The sequence below is a fragment of the Peromyscus maniculatus genome, chromosome 1 (assembly GCF_049852395.1).
Source record: "Peromyscus maniculatus bairdii isolate BWxNUB_F1_BW_parent chromosome 1, HU_Pman_BW_mat_3.1, whole genome shotgun sequence".
Taxonomy (NCBI): Eukaryota; Metazoa; Chordata; class Mammalia; order Rodentia; family Cricetidae; genus Peromyscus; species Peromyscus maniculatus.
In genome coordinates this window covers 130,319,113-130,336,692 of record NC_134852.1, presented here as the reverse complement: position 1 = coordinate 130,336,692, position 17,580 = coordinate 130,319,113, and the positions used below count along the sequence as shown (strand labels likewise).

Sequence of the window (17,580 nt, the reverse complement as noted above, 5' to 3'; positions counted from 1 at the left end):
ATTACAAGTAAAATGAAATTACCTTTAATCTCTTTTCCTTTTCCAACATAATGGTCCCAACAATGACAAGTGACATTTGAGTAAATGTAAATAAAATTGTCCAAGGAAACATAAATATGAAAGCCCACAAGAATCTGTCACGAATGGAAGCAGGGTATGGGAATCTCTTCGCATAAATGGTGGTGTTAGCAAACATGTCTTCAGCTGCTCTGCCACTATGGTACACCATGATGGCCTTATCTAAAGAATGCTGTACGATAAGAAATCCTTCTCTGATGTATCCTAAACAAAACAAAAACAAACAACAAAAAAACTCTAAGACTGTCAAGTTCAGGATACTAACATATGGCAGGGAGATGACAGTAGCAATTCAGGAAATACAAAACTTTTAACAAAACAATTTCACGAATACCTATTGTGATTTGAGACGTATAATGAATACCATGAAATCTTACTGCTGTTCTCAAAATTAAAACATTGCATGAAAATACCATAACCATATGTAGTATCTTCATCAGCCAAAACAATAATTTAAAAATATTAAACAAATTTCTTGTTTCTATGTCTGTGTCTGTCCAAAATTCCTATGCTGAAATCTAATACTTAGTACATTTTTAAGGGGTAAGGCCTGTCAGAAGTGATGGAGTCCTGAGTATTCTACCCTTGTGCATGGAATGCTCTTAAAGGGGGTGGAAGAGAGTGGCCTAGTCCCTTTTGCCCCTTCTCCTTCTACTATGTGATTAAACAACCAGTTTCCTCCCCAAAGGAGGGAACAAAAAGCTACCACTTGGGAAGCACACAGCAAGCCCTCACCAGAGATCTAGTCTGTTGGTGCTGTGCTGGGAGCTTGGACGTCCTAGCTTCCAAAATTGTGAGAAACAACTTTCTACTATAAGCCATGCCACCCTGGAATTGACTAAGATAGTTCTACACACTGGGATATAACATAGGAAGGAAGCTCTAAGCAAGAAGTAAATCCCATTTACAATAACATCAAAAAGAGTAAAGTCAACACAAAGAAACATCCAAGGAGATGAAAAATTTACACACTCAGAACTAAAACACACTGGGAAGATAAAGGCAATGCAAGTAGGTGAAAAGATGTCTCCTTTGTTTGGGTTTGGAGAATGGATACTATCTAAAGGTCATGCCTAAAGAGACCTACAGACTCAGTGAACATCTACACAGAACCTCAAAGGACACAACAAATAACCAAAACAATCTATAGAAATAAGACCAAAGCTGGAGTCTTCACATGCATTGATTTTAAAACTTACTGCAAAGATATTGTAACCAAAAAGTGTATATCATAGACTATGTGTAGAGACATATAGACAGTAACATAGCCATAGTTAATAACACTGTAGTGCATACTTTAAAACATCATTGAAGGGAGACATCATGCCTGACATTTACCTGTAAAATTCATGGAGCCACCACTGGACATGGTAGCTCACACCTTTAATCCCAGCACTTGGGAAGCTGAGGCAGGTGGATCTCTGTGAGTTCAAGGCCAGTTTGATCTACACAGCAAGTTCTAGGCCAGCCAGAAACTAAAACCCAAAACAAAACAAAAACTTCATGTAGCAAATTCTGCTACACCTCTCACACACTACCATTCTCAGCCTCTCGAAGTGGCAGCTTAGATATGGTCTGCTGCCTCATGGGCTTCATCTACTGAAAATTGGGGCCCCAGTGTGGTAATGTGGAGGTGGGAGCCATGTGGGAGATGACTGGGTTATGACTGACATCAGAACAAGTTAATGCTGATGTCATAGAGAGGACAGGTCTGGTGGGTGTCAATTAACTCCTGTAAGCCTCAATTATAAAAAAGAGTAGGCCTGGTTCCTCAGTGCTCTTCTGCCCCTTGGTCACATGCATGGTCCTTCAGCATCTAAACAGTCCTTTTCTGCTTCTACACTCTGTTGCTGTGCAGCTAGGAGAAGAGGAAAACAGGAAGGAATGCCGTGGCCATGCTGCATAAACAACCCAGCCACCAGAACTGTAATCCAGGCAAACATGACTCGGGCTCAGGTAGTCACAGAGACACAAAACAGATTAACACCAAGGTCCTAATAACTGGTATAACAGAACTTTGGGGCTGATATGGAGCTTATGACTCTTCTCCCACTCTTTGTCAGATTACAAATAAGGCCCAAAGTGTTTAGCACATACAATAGAATCTAAGCAAAAACAAACAAATAAGCAGGCCAACCGACTCCTACTTGGCTACTTACAAAAGCAATTTCATACCAATTTAAAATATTAGCTTACTATACATGTTCATTTGCATTTATCTGGTTTTTTCCCCTTTCTTTCTTGTTTTAAAGGCTTTTATTTTTTTTTAAGTGGAAAATAAGAAACTCTTTTCAAAAGTACCTTTTCAATCTGGAGGTGGTGGCATCCTGTAATCCTAACACTTGGGAGGGTCAGGCAGAAAGATCATCCCATTTTTGAGGACATCCTTTACTACATTGTGAGCTTAAGGCCCTTCTGGGCTATATAGTCAGACACTACCCACAAAAGGCAACAATGATGCTAAATGGCCCATCAAACTATTTTTATTAGACCATGTCTACATTTTTGGTGAAACTACTTTTATTCTATATCATGGCATTTTCTATTATGTTCTTCCAAAAGGATATCTTTAGGATGTGGTATATTAATTTTAAAAGGGACTAGACTCATTTTAAACTTATACTTAGAAAAATATTTAAGTGTTTTTGATAAAATAAGATACCACACAATCTTTCAACTCTAAAGTGACAACCGCTCAAATCTTTGTAGAGGCCTACCAATATTTTCTATAGTTTTCATTCTATATATACAGATCAATATTCACCAGAGTTTATGATTATTTTAATAGTCACATCAACTTGTCAAGCTGATACGTTATTTTCAGGGCTGAGTGGGGGTGGATAGGACAACATATGTGCATGTGTGCACGGGTGCATGGCCCCTGCATGAGTTTTGCAGAAGTCAGCAGCTAACTTCAGCAGGAACCCTCCTCCACCCTTCTCTGCCTCACTTATTTGAGACAGGTCTCTCAGTCAACCTGCAGCTCCTGGCTTTGACTAGGCTTGCTGACCAGCAAGCCTCAGTGGCATGCTTTGTCTCCACATCTCCAGCACTGGGGTCATGGGTACACTGGTGCCAGCTTTTCCATGGGCGATGGGAGCCTCATACTTGTGCACCAAAACAATAACTTTGCCCACTGAGCCATCTCCCCAGCCCAGTATGATACATTCTGAACAATGTTCTTGTTTAGATGGTTTTTATGCTTTCAATTTTTACTGACAATAGTAAAATCACACATAGATTTTGTCTCCTGCTGAATAATTTCCATGAAAAACATTCTCAGTACTTGATATTTTAACACAAAGTTTTTACTGGTGTTACGTTTTTCTTCCTTCAAGGTAATTTGTATCACTAAAAAATAATTTAAATTTATCATTATGACCTGATGAAAAGCTACTCATCAACATAAACATACAAGACATAAACATTATGGAATATGTGTGTGTGTATGTGTGTGTGTGTGTGTGTGTGTGTGTGTGTGTGTGTACATACATATTGAGTCAGAGAGGCAAAAGTTATTAACTAAAACTATATAAATTCACAGTTACAAGAAAACTAATTCTGATGTATCAAGTTTGATGTTTGTTAATAAAAAAAATGAAATTTAAAAGACAATGAACTATAATGAATAAATAAGTCAGCTTGCTCATGCAGAGGAAAAAAAGGAAGAAGCCCATGTCTAATGACTGCCCATACACAGTAAAAATAATAATGTAAGTGCACTTAAGGATCTGCTAACCAGGGTGTCCCCCATCGTCTTCAGAAGATCTTCGGGGTCCTAGAGAAGGCTCAGATGGGAAGAGAATCGATGTGTTCCAGTCCTTTCCTTTCTGGTCCTCAGATGGCTCTAAGGGATTATTGGGATTATAGAGATGACCAAAACGCAAATTATATTTTACCTAGAACAAGAGTCAAATACAAACATGTTAAGCCAGTGAGCCTTGAAAAGCAAAGATTAGCAATGATAGGAAAGTTTTGTTTTTTAATTAGATGTTTTTGTTTGGGGAACAGAAGAACAACAGAATCATTATGACACAGAACAACTAATATGCCACGCAAGCTATAACCACAGTCAAAACATAAACTGATCTAAATTTCATAGATCCTCTCTCTTTCATCTTCATGACATTTTGCTTTTGAGTTGTAAAGGTGCAATAAGGGTACAATAGTCATCACTGTAACTGTATTTTCTAATCCCCCCTTTGTTCTGCCTATTGAATGAGCATTAAAAAAAATATCTACTAGAGAGCCTGGGAAGATGGCTCTGAGGTTAAGAACACTTGTTACTCTTGTAGAGGACCTGAGTTCAGTTATCAGTACCCACAAGGCAGCTCACAACCATCCATAACTCTAATTTCAGGGGTCTGATGCCCTCTTCTGACTTGGGGGCAACAGGTACACATGCTGTGCATATATACACATGCAGACAAAACATTCATAAACATAAAAGGGATTAAATTAATATAAAAATATTTTTCAAAAAATCTCCTAGAGGAGCTGGGGAGATGATCCAGTCAGTAAAGTACTTGTTTCACAAGCATTATTAACTGAGTTCATATCTCCAAAATCTATATTAAAAGCTAGGCATGGTGGCATGTGCCTGTGATCACAGCACTGAGGATACTGAGACAAGAAGATCCCTAAGACTTGCAAGCCAGACAGTCTAGCTGAATTAGCAAGTTCTGGGTTCAGTGAGAGACCCTGTCTCAAAAACTGAGGTATAGAAGCAATTGAGGAAGACATCCAATGTCAGCCCCTCACCTCCATATGCATGCACACATGCATGTACTTGCACACAGGAGCACATACATATAAACAGTTACATACTACATACACACACATACACTCACTCACACAAATCTACTAGAATGTCATCAGCAAGATGGTAGAAATGAAACAGAGAATATGAACAGATAAAAAAAAGCAAGACCTAAATTATGTTACCTCTAAGAGTCACCTCCCTTTTAAGAACATACAGAAATAAAAATAAAGGGATGAGAAAAAGATACTGTAGGTACATGTCCAGAAAAGAGCATACTTATTATATTTAGATATACCTAAGTCAAAAGTTATAAAAAGAGCAAACACTGTGCGTAGTGATGCATGCCTGTAGCCCCTGTACTTGAGAAGTAGAAGCAAGAGGATCAGAAGTTCAAGGACATTCTTGAATATATAGTGAGGCCCTTCCTCAAAAAATTGTAAAAAGAGCTAGACATTGGATAATATAAATGGACTGATGTGTCAACAGAATAAAATAATCATAAATACTTATGTAGGCAATATCAGAAGATCCATGGGTCCACATGCACATGAGTACACTAAAGGAAAGTCATAAATTGGATTGTAATTGTGATTGAGGGCTTCAATAACCCCACTTTCAACAATGAACTGATCATTCAGTCAGAAAATTAGTAAGAAAACACTAGATATCAACAACACATTGAACAAATAAGTAAACAGAATAGACATACAGCACTTCATCCTATAGCAACAATTCATCCGCCGTACAAGCAAGCACCTGTGGAACATTCTGCAGGACACTGGGCCAGGAGGCAAGTCTCAGTAAATCAGAAGATTAAAACCATACAGGATACTGTTTCTGGCTGCTATAGCATGGAAACTAGAAATCAATAGGAGGGAGAATTCTAGAACTTAAAGCTAAACAATGTATCCCTTAATAACAGTAACCACTGGAGGAATTAAAAGGGAGGAGGACTAGGAGAATGGCTCAGTCACCAAAGTGCCTACTATACAAGAATGATGTCCTGTATTAAATACCAGAATCCATATAAAGCCAGATGTGGTACCCACACGTGTAATTCCAGTGACCCCGTGGGGAGATGGAAGCAGATTCTCTTGTGGGCCAGTTAGCCTGGTGTATATACCTGTTGGTGAACAAAAGGCCCTGTCTCAGAAACAAGGTGGAAGGCAAGGATCAGCACCGAAATTGTCCTCTGACCTCTACACTTAGGTACCAGTACTCATACATACACATACACACACAAGCGTGTTCACACAGAGAGACATACACATGCATATAGACAAACACACAGACACACACAGACACACAGACACACAGACACACACACACACACACACACACACACACACACACACACACCCCGTCAGGTCTTTAAATAAGGCTTTCTCACCTGAAGTGGCAACCGTTCACTGTTGGTTTTGAACATGTGCTCAAACACAATAGCAGCCAGCACATACGAAGACTTGTTTTCATACTTGATGTATTTCTCAAAAGATTCTTCTGAAGAAAAGCCTCGAACTGTAGAGAGAAAAGTCCAAGTTGCCCACATAAATGTGTAGGGTCTAATACTCATTCTCGGCACCAAGAAACACAACCCTCACAACATTGAAAATTCCAAACAGTGCCACTTAACAAATGACACTCAGACCATCTAATATATACCTGGAGTATGGAAAACAAATGAAAAATATATATAAAATAAAAGTAAATCACTAATATATCATTCATAAGTGTATAATCACATACACACACACACACACACACAGCTCTTCTTCCAGAAGATAATGGAAAGACTGTCTTCGTGATTTTTGGAGGAAATGGAAATTTTTAAATAGATTTAAATGTTCTTTAGAAAAGAAAAGGGCTGTGGCTGTAATTCAGGGGTAGAGCACTTGCCTAGCACGCAATGCAAAGCCCTAGGTTCAATCTCCAGCCCCCCCCCCCTCTCTCTCTCTCTCTCACACACACACACACACACACACACACACACACACAGGAAACCACTGACTGGAGTTTGCATTGACAGAGCAACAGATATTAAAAAAAAATCAAGAAATTGGGCTTAATGACATTTAAAAATTACTATTCTTCAAGATACCATTTAGGGAACAGACAAGTCACAGACTGAATCCAAAGTGGATAAATAATGCTTATAACCAACAAATACACCTGTCACAGCTGTAAGCAAGTCAAGAACAAGTCAACCCAACAGAAAACGGACAAAAATCTGTCAACAGGCTCGCAGTAGTCAACAAGTGCCCAGATAGCCACTAATCACATGGAGGCTGAGTTCAATCAGCGTGTGGACTTTGACTATGCGCAGAATTTCAAAGAAGACATTTGTTCAAGCTCTGATTTTTAATCCTCTTCCCCTGACATTAGGGTTGTGGCTTAGCTGTGGGGTGCTGGCCTCGCACAAGGAAGTCCTGAGTGTGACTCCAGAAACAGCAACAGCAAAACATTAACCAGAGGAAAGCAAATCAGGGCCAAGAGGATCTTACCACATACTCATCAAAATAACTAGTTTTGTAAAATTATATCAATATTTTATTCATCAACTTAAAATATTCATTATAATTTTGCCTTCTATATAAACAAAAATTTACTCCCTTTGCCTAAACTTTTAAGTGACTGATGCTTTCCTCTATGGCTGCCTTTCAGTAGAATTCAGTGAGCTGCCCCTCATGTATACCCTGGTGATACACATGGTAACTGTGTATCAGTTGAGAAACTGCTACTGATTTTCAAAGTAGAGCCACATTTACCTTCCCACTGGAGCTGCTCCACACACTAATCAACTTGCTGTTATCCTTTTGTTCCAGTTATGAATGGCATCTCCTTGTGTCTTCCATTACATTGCCCTGAACACCCTCCCATGCACTTCCTTATCATCTAGAGATCCTCTTCAGTCTTCAGCAAAGTATTCACTCATACCTTCTGTTGTTTCAGAAACTGCACACTTGTCTTCTTATGGTTAAGTTATTAAGAATGTTTTATAATTCTGTTACAAGCCTATCATATATATCATCTGCAAATATTTTCTCTTGACCTTTAGCCTGTCTTTCATTTTCTTGATAGCTTCCTTTGGAAAATATTTTCAATTTTGTTGAAAACAAAGTATTTTTTATTGCATTTTATGGTTCTTCCTTTTTTTGTTTTGTTTGTTTGTTTGTTTGCTGGTCATAAATAAAAAACCCTTTCCAAATCCAAGGTAGTAAAGACAATCCTTTTTTTTTTCTTCTAAAAGCTTTATAGTTTTGGCTCTCATATTTAGATTTTTGGCCCAATTTGAATTATTTTTACATAAGATTCAAGTAAATGAGTCAACAACATTCTGTTGTATGAGAAACATTCTGTTTCTAAATAGCTCAAGACTATTCTTTCTCCATGGTTTAGTTTTGAAATAGTATCAAAACATCAATTTACTATGCCAGTATCTTTATTTCTAGAATCTCAATTCTATAACACTGATATATAAATCTACTTTTGTACCAAAAGTGTGTGTGTGTGTGTGTGTGTGTGTGTGTGTGTGTGTGTGTGTGTTCAAAAATTCAGTATTTCTTGATACTATTTTGGCTTATAGTGAATCACATTTTGTATGAACTTAAGAATTAGTACATCAATTTCCACAAAGAAGCAAGCTCAAAACCCTGTGCAGGAAATGTGCCTGTTACTAGGCATTCAGACAGATCCAGGCTTCACCCATCCAGTTCTCTGGGAAGGCTCCAACTTCCCTGGTCCATGGATGGGGATCCCTGAAGCCAAGCTGCAGGGCTGCTTCAGATTCCATAGCAAAGACTGAGGTCAGCAGATCCCTCTGGCACCTCTTCCCTCGTGTGCCCTGTGTACCAGCAGGGCTGACCTCAGTCTACTACAGAGGCAAACTATCCGAACCTTACATCAGTTTCAGGGTCTGGTGTAACTGTGGGGCAAGTGTGCCCCAGGGACTCAGACAAATACCTTCCTGGTTCTATACATGAGGCTGCTCTCAGTCGACGGCTATGATGGGCCAAACAGAGTCCCATCATAGTCCCTTTTTCAGTCTACAGTCAAACCACCCCTCAACCACGGTGGGGGCGGGGGTGGCTCACACAGGAATCCCTTTCTCTATCTAGGTCTCTGAGCTGGGTCCTCACCCTGCCCACAAAGGTGGTCTCTAATCACTGCTGAGAGGGCCTAGACCTGAGTCTCAGGGACATTTTTGGTCTGTGGCCAGAGTTGAGGTCAGGTGGTCCATCACTGGAGGCGCAGTGGGCACCCTTCACCCCAAATCCCCAGTAGACGGTTCTTACAGCAAGACTACCAAAGGAGGACACGACCAAGTCCATGAGGATATGGGGAATTTCGAGCTCTGAAGGCAGAAACACATCAGCTAAGTCTGCTACCTGGGCACTGTCCCCTCAAGGTGGCTCTCCCAAGTCTTGGACTCACAAGCCCCTAACTGGATGGCATTTTTATCCACAGGGTTGCAAAAGTATTGCTGTATTTAATATAAATAGACGAGTTCTAGTCCACTGCCTTGCCACCACTACTCCAGAAATATCATAGCTTTAAAAGTATAAACCAAAATAAACCTACAGTGACATGAGCCACGTGACAGGACTGGAGGCACAGATGCCACCTTCCCAGCAGTGTCAGGGAAGAACAAGTTAATATGCAGAAATACGTTTGGTAAAGAGTGTCTCTTCTATGACTCTACATTATTTTTCTTTTCAGAATCACTCATATATCATTCTTAAATCAGATTTTTCAAAAATTAGTGATGTTAAAATCTGTGCCCCCCAAAAAACATCTGCTTTGCCCTAATACTTGACACAAATCATGTGCTTTTGGGTCAGAATGTATAATCACAGGACTGGTGAGAGGACTCATGGGGTAAAGGCACGTGATGCCAACCTCATGACCGCATCAGTGAAAGGAGAACCGTGCCTACAAAATGTCCTCTGACGTCTACACCTGACATACAAACACATGCATGCACATGCGTGTACACACACACAAAAGGTTTTCCATAGCATAATTATAAACAAAGAATAGTTATATTTCTAGAACTAGAAATTAATTCAGTCATCTGATTTTAAATATTATATTTCAAAAGTGATTATGCCATGAAGGCATTTGAACCAACTATTTAGAGGAGACTAATGCACGACTTATGAAGGCTACTGAATCATACTAAAACATCTCCAGAGAAGTACTTCAAGTATTTTAATTTCTAACCTTTAAAGTTGAAATTTAAATCCTTTTTCACCATCTCAGTAATATTTCTTGCCGCATCACTCCCAGAAGGCACATAAGCCAATTCATATTCAAACTTTTTATTAACAAACTCGGGTAATGTCAGGGGAATAGGATTGAAAATCACAGCTTGAGTAAATGTCTTCTTTGTAATTTTGCGCATAGTCAGAGTCCATGCAAACAATAGAAATATCAAGAGGATCTCCACCACTAAGCCAACCACGTTCCGCCTCTGCAAAAAATAAAACAGGAGGACTGTGTTAGTGAATACGTGAGCACGTGCATGTGTGTGCTCCTGCATGTAGGTATGTACACACAACACTGCCCTACATGATTCTGCTTCATTCTACAATGAGAACAGCTCCCTCGACTGCCCTCCTCACTCGTTTCTATAGTTCATTTCATTCTACTGACTCTACTGATTCTCAGGGTGCTCTCCAGAACAAGCAGTGCTAGCTCCAGCCTTGAAACCAAAGCAAGAGAATAAACTATAACCAAATGTGGTAGAGGAGATGTTAGTTCCCCCTCTGACTTTATAGACTTTCCATCTAGCTCCCACAAATACCTCCACTTACCTTCAAAAGTAAATTTTTCCATAGGAGGACTGAAAATTGCTTCATGCGCAATGAAACCATTTTATGAGAAAGAGTGAGAGCTCAATGCTTATGAAACAAAGATGTAACACAAAGTCACCTGCCAAGATATGAAATGTCATCAAGAAAAAGGATTATTGCTTCATTGTTCCATACTTCCACTTAACAATGGAAAGACAACTACAAGAAACAAACAAAACAAACCTTGAAATGGGTACGTGTCTGCTCTTCCATACCTTTATATGAATTCATTAAAACACTGGAGAATAGCAATGTAAGTGTGAGCAAGCTGCAGATCCATTTTCACAGTGGAGATATAAAATATAAATGTAAAATATCACTATTTGGGAAGCTTCTGCATGTCTCTCATAAACTACAGTGTTAAACACCTGCTTGTTTAATGCCTTCACATACAATGTTCTGTACCAAACATCTGGTTAGTTCACAACATGACCCATTCCTCACAGCCATGGATAGCATGGCATAGTAACTATGAACCTAGGATCTGAGTTCAGACAGCAACTCTTCAACATGCTGCATGCATGTAATTCTGAGCAAAATAATTAACCCATGGCTCCTTATCATCTGTAAGTCAGGAAATGGTAGTACTTACCTTACAGGGACTTCCCTCTGCCCTTGGGGTTAATTGCTACTATGGGGACTCTGAGGATTATTCATCACATTTGTTTAATTGTGATAAAACATATATTGCATAAAATTCGCCAGTATGAGTATTTTTTAGTGCTTGGTTTAAGGGTATCAATCATAGTGTCCCACAACCAACACGACCATTCATAACATTTTCATCTTCAAGAATCAAAGCTCTGACTCTTTAAATGGTAGCTCGCCATCTCCTCCATGCCCTGGCAGATATAACTCAGGGCAATCAGTGTGATTGTGCAGCCCCCTGAGGCTGGTAAAGAATGGTTGCGCAGGAAGGAACTTCAGATACTTGTCAATGGATGGATCTTGAAGAATATTTTATACTAAATGAAATAACCCAATCACAAAGTGCCAAATGCCAGAGAAGATATAAATACAAGAATCTGAGGAAAACTAAATAAAGATAAATGCAAAGATATATGCATACAGACACATAATCAATCAGACAGGACACTAAACCTGAACAAGGCTGACACGACTAGACATGTTGACACAAGGAGGGACATCTCATGTGCCTCAACCCTAGTCAAAGAAAGCTCACAAGGTCTTAGCTCGAGACTACAGGCAATGAAAAGAATACAGAGAGCAGGAGAAATAGTCTTCCCCAGGGAAGAACCCTAAGCCCAAATGGTCAGCCCTGAAATCATATACATGCAAGTAACATTATTATACAAACCGAGTAAGTTATGTTCATATATATATATATATATATATATATATATATCATATATGTTTGATATTTTGTTAAATATATATAAAGATATGTAAATATATTTAATATTTTATACATATAATTAAATAAAGGCCAAAGATTTAAGAGAGAGTGGAGCAAGGACATGGGAAGGGGTGGGGAAGGGAAGGGGGAATGATAGAAAATAAAATACCTTTAAGGAAACAAACATTCAGAAAGTAGCAAAGCAGAAATCAGGGAGGCCAGAGGACATAACAAACGTACATGCATTTGTTTATTGTTTGTTTGAGATGGGGTCTTGCTATGTAGCCCAGGCTAGCCTAAATCTTGTGATCCTCCTGCCTCTGATTTCCCAAGTACTGGTGCTACAGAGGTGTGCCACCACAGCTGGCTAACATTTCTAACTGCTGGAGGGTGAAACTATTAGTCATGAAATGGATATTCTCAAACAACATCCTTCAGAAATTAAGGTCTGAAATAAAGACATTCACAGATGAAGGAAAAACTAAGAGACTTCACAGCTAGTAGGTTTGATCTGAAAGAATTAGTAAAGGAAGCTCTTTGGAGAAAAAGAGAAACGGTATCAGGAGAGATGAGCCATCAGAGATGAAAAAGTACCTGGGAAGGGTAAGGATTCCTAGAGCAACCTGGCTATTGAGATTGACCATATCTGTGAGCTCTGAGTTTGATTGTGAGACTCTGTCTCAAAGAATAAGGTGAAAGAGCAATTGAGGGAGAGCCCCATCAACTTCAGTCCTTAACACACATGCCAATATAAACTTGTACCCACACACATGCGAACACACCTACAGAAATACATGTCACACATGCACACACACACCACACAAACATACACGCAAGAAAATAAAAAAGAAACTCAGAAAAGTGACAGAACTTCTTGACTGACCAAAACAAGATGATTCAAATTATTATTGTTATTATTATTGTTGTTGTTGTTTGTTTTGATTTCGAGACAGGGTTCCTCTGTGTAGCCCAGGTAGGCTGTCCTGGAACTCACTCTGTAGACCAGGCTGGCCTTGAACTCACAGAGATCCACTTGCCTCTGCTTCCCTGAGTGCTGGAATTAAAGGCAGGCACCACCACCACCCGGCTGATTCAAATTATTAAAATCTGGTCAGGTCCAAAAGAAGCTCCATTTCCCCAATTTTTAGCATTTAGACAAAAGTCAGCTTTCCTCAGGGCCTTGTGAAGCCGGTTCCCCTCTACCAAAAGGAGCCACTTCCCTTGACACTGTCTGGAGGGACAAATGGCTGTCTGTGGTGCCTATTAGCATACCAAAGCATGCTGGCCTCCAGGCTCCCCACCGCATCACAAGAACCTAGCTCTTCTCAGGGCCTCCCCTTCACTAGACTTCTCCAGCTCAGGGGCCTCCTTCCCCTTACAACCCTGCTAGTTTGGCTATCCTCTCTTTGTCTTCCTCTCCCTGCTCCCCCCTCTTCCCCCGCCACTCTCCTCTGTTCCATGTTCTCCCTCTATCTAGCTCTCTTCTCTGTTACTGCTTCTTAGTGCCCAGGTCCAGTCTGCTGACCATGTCCAGTCTACTTCTTTCTCTCTCTGCTCTGGACTCTTCAGATGCCTCTGGCTATTCTATCCCTCATATCTACAAATGAGGAACTGCAGTGTAGTTTCTCAACATGACAGATACATCATAATCAATTAGGAAAGACTGACCAATAGCCTCCTCGTCTGTCTGTATCACCCCTCCCCCTCAGCTAACTACAGTGCCTGGGCAGACAAAAAATAAGTTCAAGAAGAACAAGGGAAGAAAGAAGACAAAAAAGAGAGGAAAGATGAACAGGACACAGAGAAGATGGGGAAGAAACCAAAGTCATTGAAACTGTAAAGGAAAACAATAAACCTTCCTTTCTTTGGGGATGTTACACTCACTATTCCAAACAGAAAAGCCCCAATGAACCCACAAAAGAAAGCAATAGATCAAGCTAATAAGCTCGGCCAACTTGAAGGAAACAAGATCACCATACAAAAATGCTTGTTTCTATACACTAGTGATGGACAATCTTTAAAACCCCCCAATTCCATTTACAAGAGCATCAGAAAGTAAAACAGTAAAAATAAATTAAGGAAGTATAGGACTTGTACACAAAAAAATCTAAAATATGTTTTTTTAAAAAAGGAAAGGCTCAAAGCTACACAGAGAAATCCTGTCTTGAAAAACCAAAAATAAATAAATAAATAAATAAATAAATAAATAAATAAATAAATGAAAGAAGGGAAGAGAAGAAAAAAGCTAGGGCCTAAAGAAACAAAAGAGTGCCCTGTATTCGAAGACTGAAAGACCCACTGTATGACAGAAACGCCTCCCAAGTTGATCTTCAGCTCAAAACTCAACTGCCTTGAACAGGCTGGTCCTAAAATTCATATGGAATCCTAAGAAATACTGCATAGACAAACCATTTTTGGAAGGAATCAAGTTGGAAGTCCCACACTTCATACTATCAACATGTCTGCAGCATGTCAATCATTGTAACAGAACAAAACTGGGAAAAGCACAGGCAGAGTAGGGAAACGCTCCATGCACCATGGTTGATGGACATCATGCTCGCTCACTCACCAGGAAAAAGATACAAGTTTCAACAAATGTGCTCAACTAATGATCCCAGTGCAAAGGAGTGAAACTGGGTGTGAATCTCGTGCCATACACAAAACTATCAGTGACGTGACGTGGAGGCAAAAGCAAACACTTGGGATCAACAGAAGTCTCGAATCATCATTAACAACAACGCACTCTGGGACAAAGAGTGGAAGGAGGCACTGGCAAATCACATCCTGAACATACAGAGCAACCCTACCACAACATACAACCCAGCCAAATAACGGGCAACGAGTCCTACAGACATTTCTACAAAGAAACCCTACAGACAGCCAGTGTACTAAAAGAGCCACACATTATTACTCACAGAAAAATGAAAATTACAAGCTCAATGGGTTCCTGCTCCACATGCCACACACTATACATTCTATATCAAAAACAAAATAGAAAACAGTGTGTGCAGGTATTGACTTGCTCCTCAGAAGGTAGAAAACTGGAACCTTGACGCACTGGTGTGGAATGGGGCGGCCCATATTGGAAAACAGATGGGTAGCTTGCTTCTCAAAAGGCCAAATGTCCAATTTCCACATGACTCTCCAGTTTCACTCCTAGAAAACATAAGTATGCCCATACCCTGTCGTCGTTTCGTCGTTTCCCACCCCCCCCACCCCCCCCACCCCCGGCCACCCGCTCAAAAATGTACAGGACCAGTGAGATGGCTTAGCAGGTGAGGGTGCTTGCTGTCAAGGTTGATGATCTGAGTTTGAAGCCAGGGACCCCCATGGCGGAAGGAGAGAACTTACTCCCACAAGTTGTCCTCTGGCCTCCACACATGTGCATACACACTAAGTAAGTAAATGTGAAATAAGACCTATATACAAATGTTCACGATGTCAGCATAAACCCCAAAGTCCATTTAACTGATGAACAAATACATACAATGTGGTGATTCTCCACAATGGAGTCTCATTTGCCCATATAAGGTGAGGAAGGATGCATGGCACCTGTTACAACGGGTGGGGACCTTGAAAACAGTATGCTAAGTCAAACATACGATTCCATTCATATGAAATGTCCAGACTCCACTAATTCAGACAGAAAAAGGAACAGCAGTTGCCAGGGGCAGCAGGAAGTAGGCAATGGATAGCGACTGCTTAGTTAGTGCAGGATTGATGAAACGATCCGGAATTAGTGAAGACATTATGAGTGTGGTAAAGGGCACTCAAAAATATGCTTAAGCTTATGTTGTGCTACTGTAATATTTTAAATAAACAGAACCATGAGACTGATAGAGAATTATTTCTAACTATAGATGAGATACAGCAGTCAACTGACTTGCCGCAAATCAGGTTAAGACTAACGCTGATCCTGGGTCCCAAACCCTTCTTCCCTCTAGCCCCTAAATTGTGAAAATTGTCCATATCAAGATGGAGTCATGCTATGTGGGATGGTGCATGATGTTAATCACAGACTAAGTAGGCTGAGGCAAGAAGACTTTAAACTTGAGGACAGCTTTGGCTACATAGTGAGTTCAAGGCCAGGCAGGTTTAAAGGTCAACAAGACCCTGAATAATAATAATAATAATAATAATAATAATAATAATAATAATAAAATAATAATAATAATAATAATAATAATAATAATACGGCAGGAGAGGGAAGGGGGAGTCATAAACAAACCAGCCAAACTGGTAAGAATCAGGAGGTTAAAAGGGGAAAGCATACTACACACATTGCACACGTGCCTATCATAAAACTTTTCCCAAGAATGTCTAAAGGCCCCTTTCTTCTGTTTGCTTTTGGAGACAGGATCTTGCTATGTAGCCCTGTTTGCCCTCAAACTTGCTATTCTCCTGCCTCAGCCTCCAGAATACGTGGATTACTTACGCACAGTTGCTCCTGTCGCCACTTGCTAGGGAAGTCACCGGGACATCTCGCCCCTCAGTCTCCTTAGTGAAGGGCAGTCAATACCTGCAACACACCTGTGTCAGCCCCAGGCTCTGTTTCAAAACCCAGCACAACGGACTTCTTTAGAAGTGCCCCAACTCAATCTCCTTGGAGATGGACGTGCCTTGTGTGCACAGGATACACAGCCCGGACTCTAACTCTTTAGACAGTCATTCCTCTCCCTCTCAGACCCCACAACAGCCGCCTCCACGGCCACGAGGGGACGCGCGTCGCCCGGGCACCGCTCCTCCTCTCAACGCTCTAGCCAACCGCCTGGCGGCGCGGACCTGGTCGGGACGGACGGGGGCGCGCAGTGGGAACGGGGACGCGCGCCGGAAGGAGCCGCCCGGGTGTCGCCCGGGCATGCGCCCTGGAGCCTCCCCCCACCCCCTCCGCGGGGTTCCGCAGGCGCGCTCGCTGGTCCACATCCAGAGACTCATAGTAAATAAAGCCAGCAAGACGGTTGAGGCGACGGCAGAACTCAGAAGCCCACATAAATACAATATTTTCAGTCTTTTTAAGAAGCTGTCCTAGAGTCCAAAGCAAAAGAGAAACTCCATTATTCTGATTTCCAATGATTTTTTTGATATTTTTCTAGTGTTGTTCTCCTTTGGTTAATTTTTTTAAATTTCATTATTTTAATATTTCTCATGAGTGTTGACCGTTATTTCCTGAGTGTGTCCAATAAATTTTGTTGAGTCAGTATTGCTGCAGCCTGGGGACCACTCTGCCCTGCTGTCACTTTTAGCGCATTGGCAGCAGTCTAGGGACGGGCCAGCGACCCACTCCTTCCTAGATCTGTAGGTGGTCAGCAGAGAATTTCCCCGGGCCTTAGGAGAGGGCAGGGGAGAGACACAGCAGCTTCCCCTGCATTACTAGTGAGTTAATTAATAGTCTCTCTCTCAAGTCATTACTACACTCAATAATAGTTGTATTATATTAATAGTAATAATAATAATTAAAGCTGGCTCTGGTGGTGCACGCCTGCTGTCCTAGCACCTGAGAAGTGGAGGCAGGAGCATGGGGAGTTCAAGGC

The 17,580-nt window shown here is 40.8% G+C and overlaps 1 protein-coding gene across 11 annotated transcripts in view; it reads right to left on the bottom strand.

Annotated features, from left to right (window-relative positions):
- The window catches only part of LOC102926537 (phospholipid-transporting ATPase ABCA3-like), a 106,736-nt gene extending 89,858 nt beyond the window's left edge, over positions 1–16,878 (bottom strand). For 3 of the 11 annotated variants that reach the window (XR_013044499.1, XM_006985724.4, XM_076551375.1), the window contains exons 1-6: positions 16,485–16,825; positions 10,654–10,771; positions 10,061–10,310; positions 6,231–6,358; positions 3,818–3,977; positions 23–282 (exon numbers count right to left, since the gene is read on the bottom strand). Coding sequence is in view for 10 of the 11 variants with exons in the window: in XM_006985724.4 (XP_006985786.1) it covers positions 23–282; positions 3,818–3,977; positions 6,231–6,358; positions 10,061–10,310; positions 10,654–10,713 (858 nt within the window). In the remaining variant the exon portion in view is untranslated. Of the gene's footprint in view, positions 1–22; positions 283–3,817; positions 3,978–6,230; positions 6,359–10,060; positions 10,311–10,653; positions 10,772–10,875; positions 10,961–14,964; positions 15,206–16,484 lie in introns of all 11 variants that reach the window. The other 8 variants (XM_076551354.1, XM_042282741.2, XM_076551368.1 and 5 more) reach the window with 8 other exon arrangements.
- Positions 16,879–17,580: the final 702 nt, after the last annotated feature.